Consider the following 14,136-nt stretch of genomic DNA (forward strand, 5'->3'; position numbering starts at 1 on the left):
TTGGAAATGATAAATTATTTAAATAACGAAAATTCTGTTTTAGAGTCATTTTTTTTTTTTTGCAAAGGCCTGTAATTTCGTGATCCTCTTAATGTTGATTGTGTGCGTGTCTTTCCCAAAAGTCTGCTTAACTCAGTTGCTTTGCCTTTATGGGTAATGATTAAATAATGAAATCATTAAGTATATAATATTTCCTTCAATAGTACTAGTGTCAGTATGCTTAAAGGCATACTGCAGTCCAGAATTGATAACCATTGGTTCTGTCAAAGCAATCAACTCCTGCGCAGCCTCCAGAGGGAGCTAGTTACACAGATAATTCAACTTTCTGTGACTACGGAATAACTATCGATTTAGGTGCATCTGACATAGCTTTAAATTTTTGAGGAACAAGTATTGCTGCTCTGTTAGAATTGATCTCAGAGAGAGGTGCAAAATTGGTATAAGATGCTTGAGTGAAACATCAGTTGTTAATTTGTACTGGGTGTTGTACTACTGTGGAAGTGCTGGAATCTTTATGCAGACTATTTTAAAGTTATATTGAGAATGTCTGCATTGTTAGCCATGGCAAAGATCTAAGCACTGCAAGCCACCCTGATATGAGGAATGAACAGTACTCCTGCTATTTATTCTATAACTCCTTTTATCAAGGTCATGTAGAAATCGGTGTATTTAGATGGTCCATGATGTTTTGTTCTTCTGTTAGACTCCATGTTGCAACAGCTTACCTCGAGAAAGATCTTGGGGAGGAACTGAAACTTAAGCAACGTGTTGGGTCCAAATTGTACGGCCAAAAAAATAATAAAAAAAATTAAAAACTACCTTTTCTGATACAGAATTGATTAAAATTGATAGCGTAGTGATAGTGTAGTGAAATTTTAGCTAAATGACTATTTAAGCCCTTAATTTAAGTGCAGTTAAATATGAGATGATTGCAGTTTTAAATTTTTGTATTGTTTTGTCTTATAAATGCTATCTGAGACTAAGTGATCTTCTTGCAGTTAAAACAAATTGGAAACGGAGTGCCCCTAACATCTGTGGCTGTTGTGTGTGCTAGTAGTGAAAAGAAGCTGGATGGTAACATATATACTTACAAAGTGTGGTATTAGTTTTCTTACTGAATTCTTACTGACGGAAATTTGTTGATATACTAGAGGGATGTACACATGACAAGTTTGCAATAAACATGGTTATCATGAACTTCTTTCTCCTTACCTTCCCACTGTTTGCTAATCCAGCTCAGCAGCATTCACCATAGGATGTTCCAGAGCTGCCAGCGAGGGAAGAAATCTATCTCTATGCTAAAGATTTTCTTTTCGACCTGAAATTCATTAGCACTCCCAAAAATTAATTGGTTTTGGAGCCAGGAAAGTTAAGAAATTGTCTTAGAGCAGAGAGAGGTTTTGTCTGTGTAATTTTATTGTGAATTCAGAGTGAAGTAGTTCACTTCAGTCTGGTTCATTTTGCTAAGGACACATTCTCTGATTGCTTTGGTTTCTCAAGTTTTGAATGGGACAGGGACCAAAAATTTCTATGTATGATAACAGTTCCAGAAAAATAGATGCTCTAAGTCATTTTAAAGATGCCTCTCATCTCCTTGTACTGAAAGTAAAGCTTGTGTCCTAATGGGCCATGTGTTCATACCATCTGCGGCCTCCTAAGGATTTCTAAAGTTTAATAACTTCTATTACTAGGGAGAGCCAGCATACAAGAGGAACCTTCAGGTTGCTGTTCCTATTTCTAACCTGTTCGAAGAAATTCTGAGGGTCAGTGGTCTTAGCAGCAGTTATCAGTCGAGAAGTTCTGGGGGAGTTCTAGCTTAAATGGGTGATGCTTGCCATGTGCTGGTTTGTGGGTAGAACAGTAGTGAGATAAATTGCTCAGGTATGGTTTTTAACAGAGGAGTTTATAAAAAATCATCTCAAAATACTGTGAACTTCGAACTGACTGAAGAAGTGTAGCTTTTTGAGATTTGTGAAATTATTTCACAATTTTAGCTTTTTCAGAGGTAAAATTTGCCCTTTCCTTTGCTGGTGATGCTGATTTCCTCCTGTCATGCTTCCCAGTACTATGTTTGTATCAACACTGTTCAAAGAGTCATTTGATACTTGATGACAACAAGCTGTTTCTTGCAATTGTGCCTCGCATTATAGACACTAACATAATTGGTTTTAAATAACAGCAAGAAGTGGTAGAAACATACAAATAAACAATTTAGGTCCCAGGGCAGTCTGTAAAAACACTGTTTATTTCTGAAGCAAATAACTGAGGACTCAGTTAACTTAGAAACAGAAGTGGATAAGAACAAGGAGGAGAAGCTGATGAGTCTCTAGAATTGAAGCTCAGTAATTTTGATAGTTTTGAGAGCAGATACTTACTAAAAGACCGTGGCTTTGTTTTGTTTGTCATGACAGTTTAACAAATGGCAGCTGGAGTTTTCAGCTGTAGTTTCTCTCTATATGCTCTATCATAACATTTAGGGCACAAGCACTTGTGACACTTGACACAAAAAGTAATTCTGACTTTTTTTTCTCAACAGCTTTGGGAAAGGGCCCATACAAACTTGTCAGCTACGTCAATGGAGAATTTGTAATGGCAGCAAAACTGGTGAATGGTTCTGTTTTCCCAGCGAGAGAAGATGATATTGTTCCTGGACACGTAGTGAGCTTTATGCTTACTTCAGGACTTTATAAACCCAAAGCGCATGGTAAAGTCATTGTAACATAGAGGCTTAAGCCAAAGCACGTTCTCTATCCTTTAATACTTGCCTTACCTTTAAGTATAGGCCTGGGTTAAAAAAAAATCTTTTCTCTTTTTCTGATTCTGCACCTAAATGTCTGCTAAAATTTCCATTTGACTGTTTTAATTACACGATTTTAGCTTTATGAACAGATACTTTGAGTTGATAAACAACAATCCCTCCCTAACTACAACTTCCACAAGCAGCTAAATTAGTACTGTAGCCAGTGCTTCGGATATGTATTGCCCCTTCCACTTTTCCTCTGGCAGAACTGGGACATGGGAAAATAATTGGAGAGATGGTATAAGAAAAGTACTCTAATTCACTTACTCACTTAGTCACCATCACATACTGTCTGCCCTCATGTAGAGAAATGGACATTGGCTCTAACCTGAGCTAAAGGTATGTGCTATGAATTTGTCTACTTCACGTTCTGAATTAGGTTCCTCAGTGAATGAATCTTGTTTATTCAGCAGACAAAATAAATCTTGCACACGTTCAGACAGGTATAAAATGCTTACAAGAATATATTCAGCACTTTGTCACAATGATTAAACGCTATAGTAGTCTGCATACCCAATTTTACTACCCCCAGAGCACTCAAGCCACGATAAAATTTTACTACAGATAAGGAATCTGGACAGCCCGACTGTGATTGTCTTTTGTGTAATCAAAAAAAAAAAAAAAAAAGAATGTGGGTCAAGTTGATAAAGCAAGCATTTGATTAACTGTTGTCTGTAGAACTGACACAAGAGCTCGTGTAATAGAGTATCCAGAGCCAGATTGCTTTTATTAGTCATAGTTTTGAGACACTTGTACACTATTTGTTTTAGGTTTGGAAAGTGAAGGTCTCTCCTAGCGTTCTACTCCTATATAAAATCTCTCTCTCAAAATAGATCTTAGCATGTAGATTTTATACCTTATAGTCTGAACTAGGAGAAGGGAATTTGATTTTTTGGACATAGAGGAGTTTGTAAAATCAATGCAGTAACTTTCGTATTTTTTCATATGCATTTATATTATTTGTGTTCTTGGTTGTTTGTTCACCTCATCCCCACACCATGGATGGATTTCATCAGTTTAAGTCAAATCACAGACAATGGAAAGTTTTCAGTCTATAAATCTGTAAATTAATGGTGACTGTCTCATTTTTCAATCACTTACAGACAGCTATTAAAAAGATATTCTTAAGTTTTTCAAATAAGTTACAGTTTTTATGCTCAGAAAACAATCAACTCTTCCAGAAGTGTTATACAATCACCTGATAAAGTATCTGTTTAATAGAGATCATTTGTTTTTTTGTGCCTCTTTATTTTTTTATTTTTTTTCCAAGAAATGCTATCTGGGCCTGGTGGGTTAGTTGATTTTACAGTAGTTTAATGGCTGCTTTCAGCAGAAGAGCAGAATTTGCAGCAAAACAGAATGAAGTAATTCTCTGAGCAACAGATGCCTGTAACAGGCTCAAAATCTGCCACTCTGCAATTGATCGTACAGGGTCTTGCTTGAAATCAACAGTACTGTTTTAAGGGTTAAGGTATCATGTGTGGGTACGTCTGCCAGAAAACAGACTTTGCTGTTAACATTGTTGGGGAAAGGCTAGAGAGCTGGCTGCTTAGAGATGCCGACACAAAGCTGTAAGCTGAATGCAAAATACCATTTTTTAACTTATTTTTAATGCAAGGCTGAGCTATACACTTCTGATTGCAAACATTACAAAAAGATTATTTTGTAATCTGTAGTGAATTTAGAAAAATAAATATTCATCAATCTAGGACTCTGAAATACATATATAGAATATTTCCTTTAAAAAAAATTCAGACATTTTCATTGATAAGGACTGCTCTGTTTTCATTGCTCATGCTACTGATAGCAATAATGTTACATTTGAATGAGTTTAATTTATTAAAACACATAAATGAGTCCTCTGTTTTTCAGATTCCAACTTGGTTTCATTTGAAGCAGCTGAGAGACCTAATTATTTTCTTCAGTTGTCCTCCAGTAATACCCTTGTTCTTTCTAAATGGGAAAAAAGTGAAGAGTTTCACAACAAATCAACGTTTGTTATTCACAAGAATACATGGCTTTCAGGATATAGTTCCTTTGAGTCATTTGCAAAACCAGGATACTTCATCCATGTTTCAATGTCTTCGGTTGAGCTTTTGAAGTACCATCATTCAGAGGAGTTCAGACTGTCAATACTTCTAAAACTTGTAGGTAGGTAATTAAAGTTATATTTCACTAACAGCAGTTTGCTCCCTATGGAAATACAGGCCAAATACTATTGGTATTTTCAGAGGTGATGAAATTACTTATTTATCCCCAGCATAACTGGGAGCTATTGTTAATCTGTTTGTGACACTCAGGCTCAAAATCTGTAGTAAGGATATGATGGTTTTCTTATCACAAGCCATTAAATATCCACAGACTTCACTGTATTTGCCAATGGTTTTGGATATTCATAGATGAATACCAAGTTTCTGGGCCATACTTACCTTGTGGTTTGAGAGGAAATTCTTAAGGAACAGAAAATTTTCTGATGAATAATGAATTCACAAAGGGAACAGGAAAAAAAAAGACTGAATACTTGTCTAAAAGGTAAGGTTTGTGCATGATGTTTTCTCCTTTCCCTCTGATTTCCACTAAAAGAATTTTCAGTTTTCAGTTTCTACCTTCTTGAGAGATTTCCATTCCTGTAACACTAGCTGCATTCCACTGAAGTTTAAAGATGAGAAATGTAGGCAGCATTCTTTGGACCCTTTGTGTGAAATGGATCCCAAAGTTGCTCCTATAAGAACTGGTGAATAGTACCATACGTGTAGGAGTCCATAACTGATCAAACTGCCATTTTTAGGTTAGTAAAGACTAACATGGTCTTAAACTCTTGAGAACCATGTGCTGAAGTGAAGTGGTGTTAAGAGTGAGATACAAGAAGTTATATTGGCCTGTAAAGCAAAAACAAAGCAGATTGTTCATGAAACTATCATTTGCTTTATTGTCAGTTTGGGTTGATACATAAGATATTTCTAGTGCATCTATATGACTTTATTTATAAACCTCGATATCAGCTACTAATTGCTGGATCCACTGGCCTTTTTACTGGTATGTAAAATTCTCAAATCATCACAACTATTTATTATTTTTATGTTCTAATGCTTTTTATTTTGTTGTAACTTTAAATGTAATGGTAATTAATTTGTTGGGACAGCAGAAGTGTTGAAAACAATTTTCTTAAATCAGTTCTTCATTCTCTGAAGCCGAAACTTTGCTTTAGAAAAAAATGAAGAACAAAAATGAAATATTGTAACACATGAAGCATTGCCTGGCTGTGTTTTATAGTGATCATTTTGAATCTCTTGGCACAGGCAAATCTGAAGCAAGCACTGACTTCTGTGACAGAAGAGGCCAACTGTATGCCTCGTGGAGCTTCTTGTTATCAAAACATTGAATTAAAGTGTTAATGGTTGCATTGTGAATCTGCCCATGTTTTGTGGTGCATTATGATGACAGCCTAATGCAGCTGTTGACTGGCACACTCCAACTTCTGAAAAAATGACAGATTTTGTCACTGCCAAATGCCTGTCGTCTCTTGACAAATGCTTGTAATTGCAGAGCTGTTGAGGTTTCTGAACAGCAGAAGTACAGAGCTGAGGCTGTTACTAGGACATTCGTACAGCATTTAAACCAAATAACTTTTTTTTTGATATAACAAAAATATCTCCTTAGCCTTTTATCTTTGGGACAGGAATGAAGAAGGTTAAAACATGTTCCAATTCTCAGTGGTCATCCATTAACACAGAGTGGTATATCTTTCCAAGTGTGAAGTCTTTACCATTCAGTCATTATAGCAAAAAATCCTGTGGAATGTCAGTGGAAAACTAAAACAATTCACCTCAGCAAGTGGGATCAGATCAAATGATCAAGAGGCATTTCATTAATCACCACATCCGAGGGCTTGGGTTTCAGAATTTTATAAGCAGAGAAACACAGGGCTTGAATCTTTCTCCAGTGTACGTTCACAAGGCCCAGCCTGCTGATGTAGGGTAATTACATGGTCTAAAAATACAGCAGCATTTGTTTTAGTTAATGGAAAAGTTACACCAGCTCCAGAGTGCACAGGCAAAAGCATATTGGGTTTCCTGCTGACTGTTGTAAATGCTTTGCATATTAGATCAGAAACTCTTGAACCAGGAACAGCTATTCCTTTGGAATCAGAGGATAAATATCGGGGGCAGAATAATAGGCCCAGTAAATCCCCTTGGCCAGAAAGTTCCTCATGAGACTTCTTCATGCTCTGTGACGCACATTCAAAAGGAAGAATTTTAAATGACCTGACCATCACAGCAATAGATACACTGTCATTGAAACTCAGCTGACAAGTCACTTTTTTCAGTTTCGTAGCAATAAATATTGCCACATTCAGATAGCTTGACTATAAATTACACAGATAGGATGGGCTGAAACTGGAAAATGTTTTCCAGATATAGCCACTTCAGTTTTTAAATTGAGTTGTTTTTATTATGATTACATTTGTTTGCCTTTCTCTTCCCACAAACATTTGAGAGTTTGAGTTGATAACTGAATTTGACTATCTAGATTATGGATATTCACAAGAAAATATTTATTTTCACAAGAAAATGCATTTTACGTTCTATGCAGGATTTTTTTTTACTACCAATGGATTGTTATGCATTCAGTTGAAAGAATACACTTAGTCCTGCCAGAAGAACAGAGACAGAAACATCGTGTAAGAGCTGTCAATTCACACATGAAATCATTTGTTAGAGGAAATTAGGAGATAGTAGGAAATTGGTGATCTTTTTATGCAGATACCTGTCGTTTCCTTACCTTTTTTTAATCACATGGTCAAGCTGGTTGACTTTTACCATTCAAAGAATGATCATCACACTTTATCTTTTTAATATCACTGTGGGCTAATTTTATAAAAATGTGACTTTCTCTGTATGAATTCTGTGGCAAAGTTCTCAGTGATGTCAGCTATGTGCTTTAGAAATGCAGTTGCTTTAAATGAAGGCCTGTCTCAGAGAATTTTCAACAGAAATTACAATTGTAAGATGTAAGTAAGTATACGCACACTGCACACAGAGGTATCTGTCAATGTTTGTGTTTGATACAGGACATTTTGATTCTTTTTAGTATTTGCAGCTTAACTGAAATATTCAGAAATTGCGCAAAACTGGAAATGAAAATATATGTACTTTTTTAACAAAAGCCTCTTCCATCCAAAGCCAGGTTTATATATAACAGTTGACTGGCTTAACTTCAACTTAGTCTTACCCATTTCTATCAATAGAATTGGATTTTTTTTTTACATATCCTGTTTTAATTACAGTGAACTGCTTTTAAGTTTAGTTTGAGCTCAAATGCTTTGCCATTTCCAAAGATCATGACCTGGACTTGGTACTGGATAATGCTGAGCAACTGTTGTTGTACCTGCAAATTCCAGGTATGTCCATTAACACATCATCTGCGTAGCTCTTGGAATTGAACTGGAGTTCCCATGGAATTATAACATGTTTCTAACGTATACCACAAACACAAATATTTGACCTCCTGGCTTTTGAGTGAGTAAATAGGAGGAGATTAGATAATTACCTTAACAGGATTATTTTCACCTAACAGTATACTAGTAACTAAAGCTTAAATATTTGAGAGGTAGGTAATTATATTTTGATTTCAGTTATGCTTTTGCTAGGCACAGAATTCCTTCTTTCCTTTGACATTTCCTTACATTTCTCATTGCAGAAAGTTGAAAGTCATGAGCAGAGTTTGTTGATAGTTTGTATGTGTTAAGTGGCTAGATAGGATTTCATGTTTCTAAACTTGTAGCTGAGGAGATAGGCAATCTGAGTTACTAAGCAGAGTTTTGCTGCTGTTATAAATAGAGGTAACTCTGAATCAGAATTTCTTCCTTCCAAATTATTTGATATCTTTTGAGAAAAACAAAAAAAAGTGTCATATGAGAATGAAAGTATAAATGTTATTTTCTCATGTTTTTAAAAAACTTTTATTCTGAATACAACCTTTAGAGTTCAAATTTTAGGTTCCCCTCTTTTTTTTTTTAAGTAAATTGAAATTTTTTCAGTATAGTAGAAATGGCAAATATATCAAAATTCTGACAGTGGCAAATGTTGTCCTTATGGGTACAAGGCAATATAAAAAATGTCAGGATGGACTTGTGAACCAGCTGGAATTGTCAAAACACACAAAAAAAGTGGCCAGGGCTGTTGTAACTCGACATCGCTAACAGACTGTGGTGTTACGGAAAATAAAATTCTTCATTAGATAGTAGTTGCTGTTCTTATTACCTCAGACCTAAATTTGAAAGCCACAGGGAATGAAGATCCTAAATGCTTCTCTGATGCCCAAGGAAGTGAGAAAATGATGTATAGTTTGGGAAGTATCTTTTAATGTATTGTCTTTGGCAAAGTGTATACTTGTATTGATGCAAAAGCTTTCTACAGTGCCATAACACATTTATGTGTTTAGCTCCTGTTAGACAAAATAAGTGCGGGCATATTGAGTGGAATAATTGCCATCCAGGGTACACTTCACCATTTTATTAAGGATTTGCTACGTCACCAAATGGAAGACAAATGCTGATAGACTTCACTGGGATGCACATGGTTATTTCCAAATGACATGACAAATCCTTATGAGGAGCATGTGCCTGATATAAGAACCTTGACTCATTATCTATAAACTGTGTATCATTCTTTTGTTGTGAGTGAACTGTAATAGAGTACAGTAAGCTCCTGTTACTGTTTGCTGGTGGGGGAATTTAAGTATTATAAAAATGGGAAGCATGTGTTGGAGGTGGCTGATTAGCTTCCTGGGTAGCATAAAGCCTTCATGCCATTACACTGGTGAAATCCACAGTTACTGAGCTGTGGTATTTTCTGTATCTGGAATAGCAGTACTCTAGGTCTGACTGGCATGAAAGTTAATGTCTCAAATTAATAGAGAGCAAGGTGTATTGCCCTCAGTTTAGGGAGAGGGACATTTAAATGGCTTCAGAGCATATTTTTGTCATTTTTCCCTTTAACCTAATGATTGTGTGTATTAAGATGATAATTTATGTGCAAATATAATGAAAAGAGGCAAAAATATCTATTATGTCAGCTAGGTTTAGAAATACTTTATTATTCTCTTGGCTTGGTCTTGAATTTGTAGATCAGAACAAGGTTCTGTGCCTGTTTAAATTCCCCTTCATCTTCTGCCAAGTATCCATTTAGTGTAAACTTTTCAAGCAAGAAATATCTTTTTTAAATTTTATTTGTATTATTATTTTTATGGTGGCTACCACAGTTCATCAGCTTGGTCCTTTAGCTGCTTAGGGATTTCAGAAGTAATGCTTTCAACAGTGAAAAGTTAAAATATGCTGAATGATTAAACTGAAATTTGCCTTTACAGCATTATGCATTTTCTCGTAGTTGATATTAATGATCTATTTCACTATGTCTGATGGATTTACTGAGATGTACTGAAAACTTTTGAAACACTGGAAACCAATTCATAGAATATATTCAGATCTTGCTGTGGTGATCTGGGCTGTTCTTGAATGCAGTTTACACACTACAAAAAAAAAAAAACAAATACCGCTTGGCGTGTCATATTCAATTCCTTTGCATCTACAGACTGATTTTAATCTGTTGTCTGTCCTTTGTTCTGCAGATGCAGAGACAAAATTTCCAGAAAAGCATGATTTTGTTAGTTCTTTATGGAAAGTTGTGTTTATGAACAACAAATTACGTGCAAGTTGTATTTCCTCCCAAGGCATGCAACACCTGCAAACTCCACGAACTTAATCTGCAGGAATGCTTGAGGGAAATGTGGCAATCATTTCGTAAAAGTCTAAGCTTATTGAAGAGTAAGAGAAAGTATGTCAATTCCACATTACAAATGTTAATTCAAGATCACTCTTCTGCTAAATTGAGAAACTGACACTCTTCATCAGGCTCTCTACAAAGCTTGTGCCTTTGTTTGAAAATGTTATTATTAGTGGTGAGGTTTATGGCACAAATTTAGAAGTTATGGGTCTGTCTCTGTACTTAACAGAGTAGGCTGATGATTGAGATTTCCTAGGTTGCACTAGAATATTCTGTGATTGCTGGTCCATATTAGGGTGACGAAGACCTGTTCCAAGAAATCTCAGATACATTGTCTTTTTGTGATATATCCTCTTTGTTCGTCCGTAAACCTTTTCGCTCTGACCTGTCTGTTAATGCAAAACCCTCATACGTGTACAGAAATAATTCCCTTCCTCCATTAAATATATGTAATTTAAGTTAGTTTCACTAGAGGGGTTCAAAGATTAATTCAGTGAAGTGTACTTAGTTTTATATAGGAATGTAATTATATGAATGCATTTGTTACTGTCATGAAAAATCATGTTTTTGAAAATGGTGACAATTTACGTCCTTGGATAGAATGCCACTGTTAAAAGGATAACACTAGATGGCAACATACACACTCTTTGGCTATATGAAGGAGGTAGGTGGCTGAGTTTGAGTTATACTTCAGTTTTAAGATAATTATTTTTACTAAGAATGTAGATATTTATGGTTAATAATGGCAGAAAAGTAACTACCCATGAGTGCAGGTGTCCTAAATTTGCAGGAAAAACAATTTCTTAGGATCTTCAAGAAAGGATGACTGTCTTCAGGAAGGTGTAAAAGAGCTAGCCTCTTTGCTTCAGTAAAGATCCACAAAACTTAAAAGCAAAAGGACTTAAGACGACCAAAAGTTCTGTTTCTGTGTGGCATAAACATAAACATTGTTCAAGTGCAGTTAGTCTTCTTAGACTCTTAACCACATAGGTCTAAAATCAGGCTTACTACTCTGTTATATATCATGGTGGTGGTCTTCTCTATGTACAGACGGAAGGTAACTGTCACTGCCTTGCCTTGGCTGCTATAGGAGGGAGCTGTAGTGAGCTGTCGTAGTTCACAGGCACTTAGAAAAGCCTCTTAGCTATGCATCTAGCATTGATATGGGAACTATTCTGCGCACAGATGGGACAGGGTTGTAGTGAAAAAGAAAACATGATAATGCATATGAACACGCAAATGTATACACCCATGTATGTTATCCATATGATTACTGAAAATTTGCTTCTCTGAGGTTTTATATTCAATATGTAACTGGTTCCATTTATTTTTCATCTTTACATTCATTCTGTGAAGTTACTGAATAAATTAATAAGCATTAGAACTATAGCTGATCCTTACTTCCATTTCTTTTCCCTTTGAAGATTTACTCTTCCTCTATCTGAACTTGCACTTTGAGTTTCAGTTATCTGGATTTGAAGCATTTCGGTAAACACTATATGCCTGCTTAGTTATTCTGTAGGCAATTTGGGTTGGTGCATGTGATTTTTTTGGGGGGGTTGTTTTTTGTTTGATTTTTTTTAATTTGCTGTGGTGTTTATTTTTTTAAGAATTTTGTTTGGAGAAATATGAGTTTTAATTTTTTCAGAACTATGCATGTGACCATATCTGAGTTACTTTGATCATCGTAGGAGCGGTTAGGCATTTCAAGAAAACAATTCAAACCTCAAATAATTTTGAGTCTGAAATTTTCTTATACTGCTTCTGAAAAGATGAACTGCTAAGAGATGTTGTAAAGAGCCTTAATAGACCTCATACCAGATTATTTTATTTGGTTTGTTATCTGTTTGTTTTGGTTTTTGAAATGCAGTTGCGTCATACAAGTTATGTATCCTTTATCAGCTGATTTTACACACCGAGCAAACAACTTTTTATTATACGCAGTGTTAGAAAGTGCATTGGTGTGATACTGGTGCATTTAATTTTGATTGTAATAGCAATAATTGTTCTGAGTCTCTCTTAATTTTTCATCTTGTTCGAATAACCAAAAATGCAGATTCATTGCTGACATAACTTTTAAAACATAAGAACAGCAGCTCTGACTTAGCTGGCTTTATTTTCAAGTGATTGTAATATGCAGTAAATGTGAATAGTTCAGTGGCATGTTTTATAACTGCAAAGAGCAAAACAGGCTGCAGAGTACTCTGTACTGTGCTGTGCATGAAAGTAAGCTGTTCTTTGTTTTAAATAGACCTTTACAGTTTGAAAAAATGCCACTGCTAATTTTGTTTGGAAAGAATGCTGGTAGAAACAGCAAGCATTCTAGAGCTGCAGTTAAGTTCAGCTATCCTTCTTAGTGATATGCATGTGTGTTTCTAGAAATTAATGAGATTAACAGATTTTGGTTGCTTTTCAGACGTAAAATTTCTATCACGTTCTGCATGTGAATGGCATTACGATGCCTGTGCGAGCCCTTGTTTCAAAACATGCAGGGATCCTTTGGGAAAAAACTGTCAGACAGTACCAAAGTAAGTTGTTGTAAATGGAGAAATATGTAATTTGGGTAATGTATAGCATAATATGCATATGAGTGACCAGACATGGGGTCAGTACAGAAGCACTGTGTTAATTTGTAAGATGAGTGAAGGAGGAAAGAATTGAAACTGCTGTAGCCGCTACTTGGAAGTGAAATTTCTAGACACCAGTTGTAAGGATTGTCAGAGTCATTAACTACAAGTATTTGTAACTTGGAAACTGGAATTTGTAATTGTAAAATGACTGGAGTTGGTAAAAAGAAGTGATGTTAACTTTGTTTCAGATAGTTGCGCCCCTATGTTTTTGTTAGGGTAGAATCATGGAATGATTTGGATTGGAAGGGACCAAAAAGATCATCTAGCTTCAACTCCACAACAACTAGAAAGGGATACTTCCTACGAAATCAGGTTGCCTAGAGCCCCATCCACTGGCCTTGAATGCTTCAAGGGATGGAAAATCCTCAGCTATTCTGAGAAACCTGTTCCAGTGTCTCACCATGCTCAATTATGGTGTTGCAACAGCTACACCTCTCCTTGCCTTTTCCCTTTAATGTACTCTGTGCAGGACTGAGAATTGTACTAAGCCTTGTAAAAGTGACATTTGTACTTCGGCATGCAAAAAAGGTTTGGCATTTCTTAAGTGATAGTGTTTACAGTGTGAAATTTCATTTCACAGGCTAATTGCAGAGTTCATGCTTTAGCTTTGATCTGTGAGAATGTAAGCCTTATCAATGATATTTTGAAGGAGTACACTGAGGTGATGAGATTCAGATAGAGCAAGGATGTCTACTAAAAAAAGACTTCATAGATAAAGAGCGTTTGCCTAAAATGAATTGCTTGATCCAGAAGATACCGTTCACCTAATTGATACTGCTTTTCTTTCAGAGTGGAAGGATGCATCCCTGCATGTCCTCTCAATATGTTGCTGGACGAAGTCACTCAAAGATGCGTGTATTTTGAAGACTGTATGTTTGAAAAATTGTGTATATTATGTATGATATATTTAGCTTATTAATGT

The 14,136-nt window shown here is 35.7% G+C and overlaps 1 protein-coding gene across 6 annotated transcripts in view; it reads left to right on the forward strand.

Moving 5' to 3' along the window:
• OTOG (otogelin) overlaps positions 1-14,136 on the forward strand; it is a 149,958-nt gene that overhangs the window by 50,245 nt on the left and 85,577 nt on the right. For all 6 annotated transcript variants that reach the window (XM_021401757.1, XM_021401758.1, XM_021401759.1 and 3 more), the window contains exons 32-35: positions 2,537-2,704; positions 4,673-4,951; positions 13,001-13,112; positions 14,004-14,083. In XM_021401757.1, the coding sequence (XP_021257432.1) occupies positions 2,537-2,704; positions 4,673-4,951; positions 13,001-13,112; positions 14,004-14,083 (639 nt within the window). The remainder of the gene's footprint in view (positions 1-2,536; positions 2,705-4,672; positions 4,952-13,000; positions 13,113-14,003; positions 14,084-14,136) is intronic.

Source organism: Numida meleagris, chromosome 6 (assembly GCF_002078875.1).
Source record: "Numida meleagris isolate 19003 breed g44 Domestic line chromosome 6, NumMel1.0, whole genome shotgun sequence".
NCBI classification, from domain to species: Eukaryota; Metazoa; Chordata; class Aves; order Galliformes; family Numididae; genus Numida; species Numida meleagris.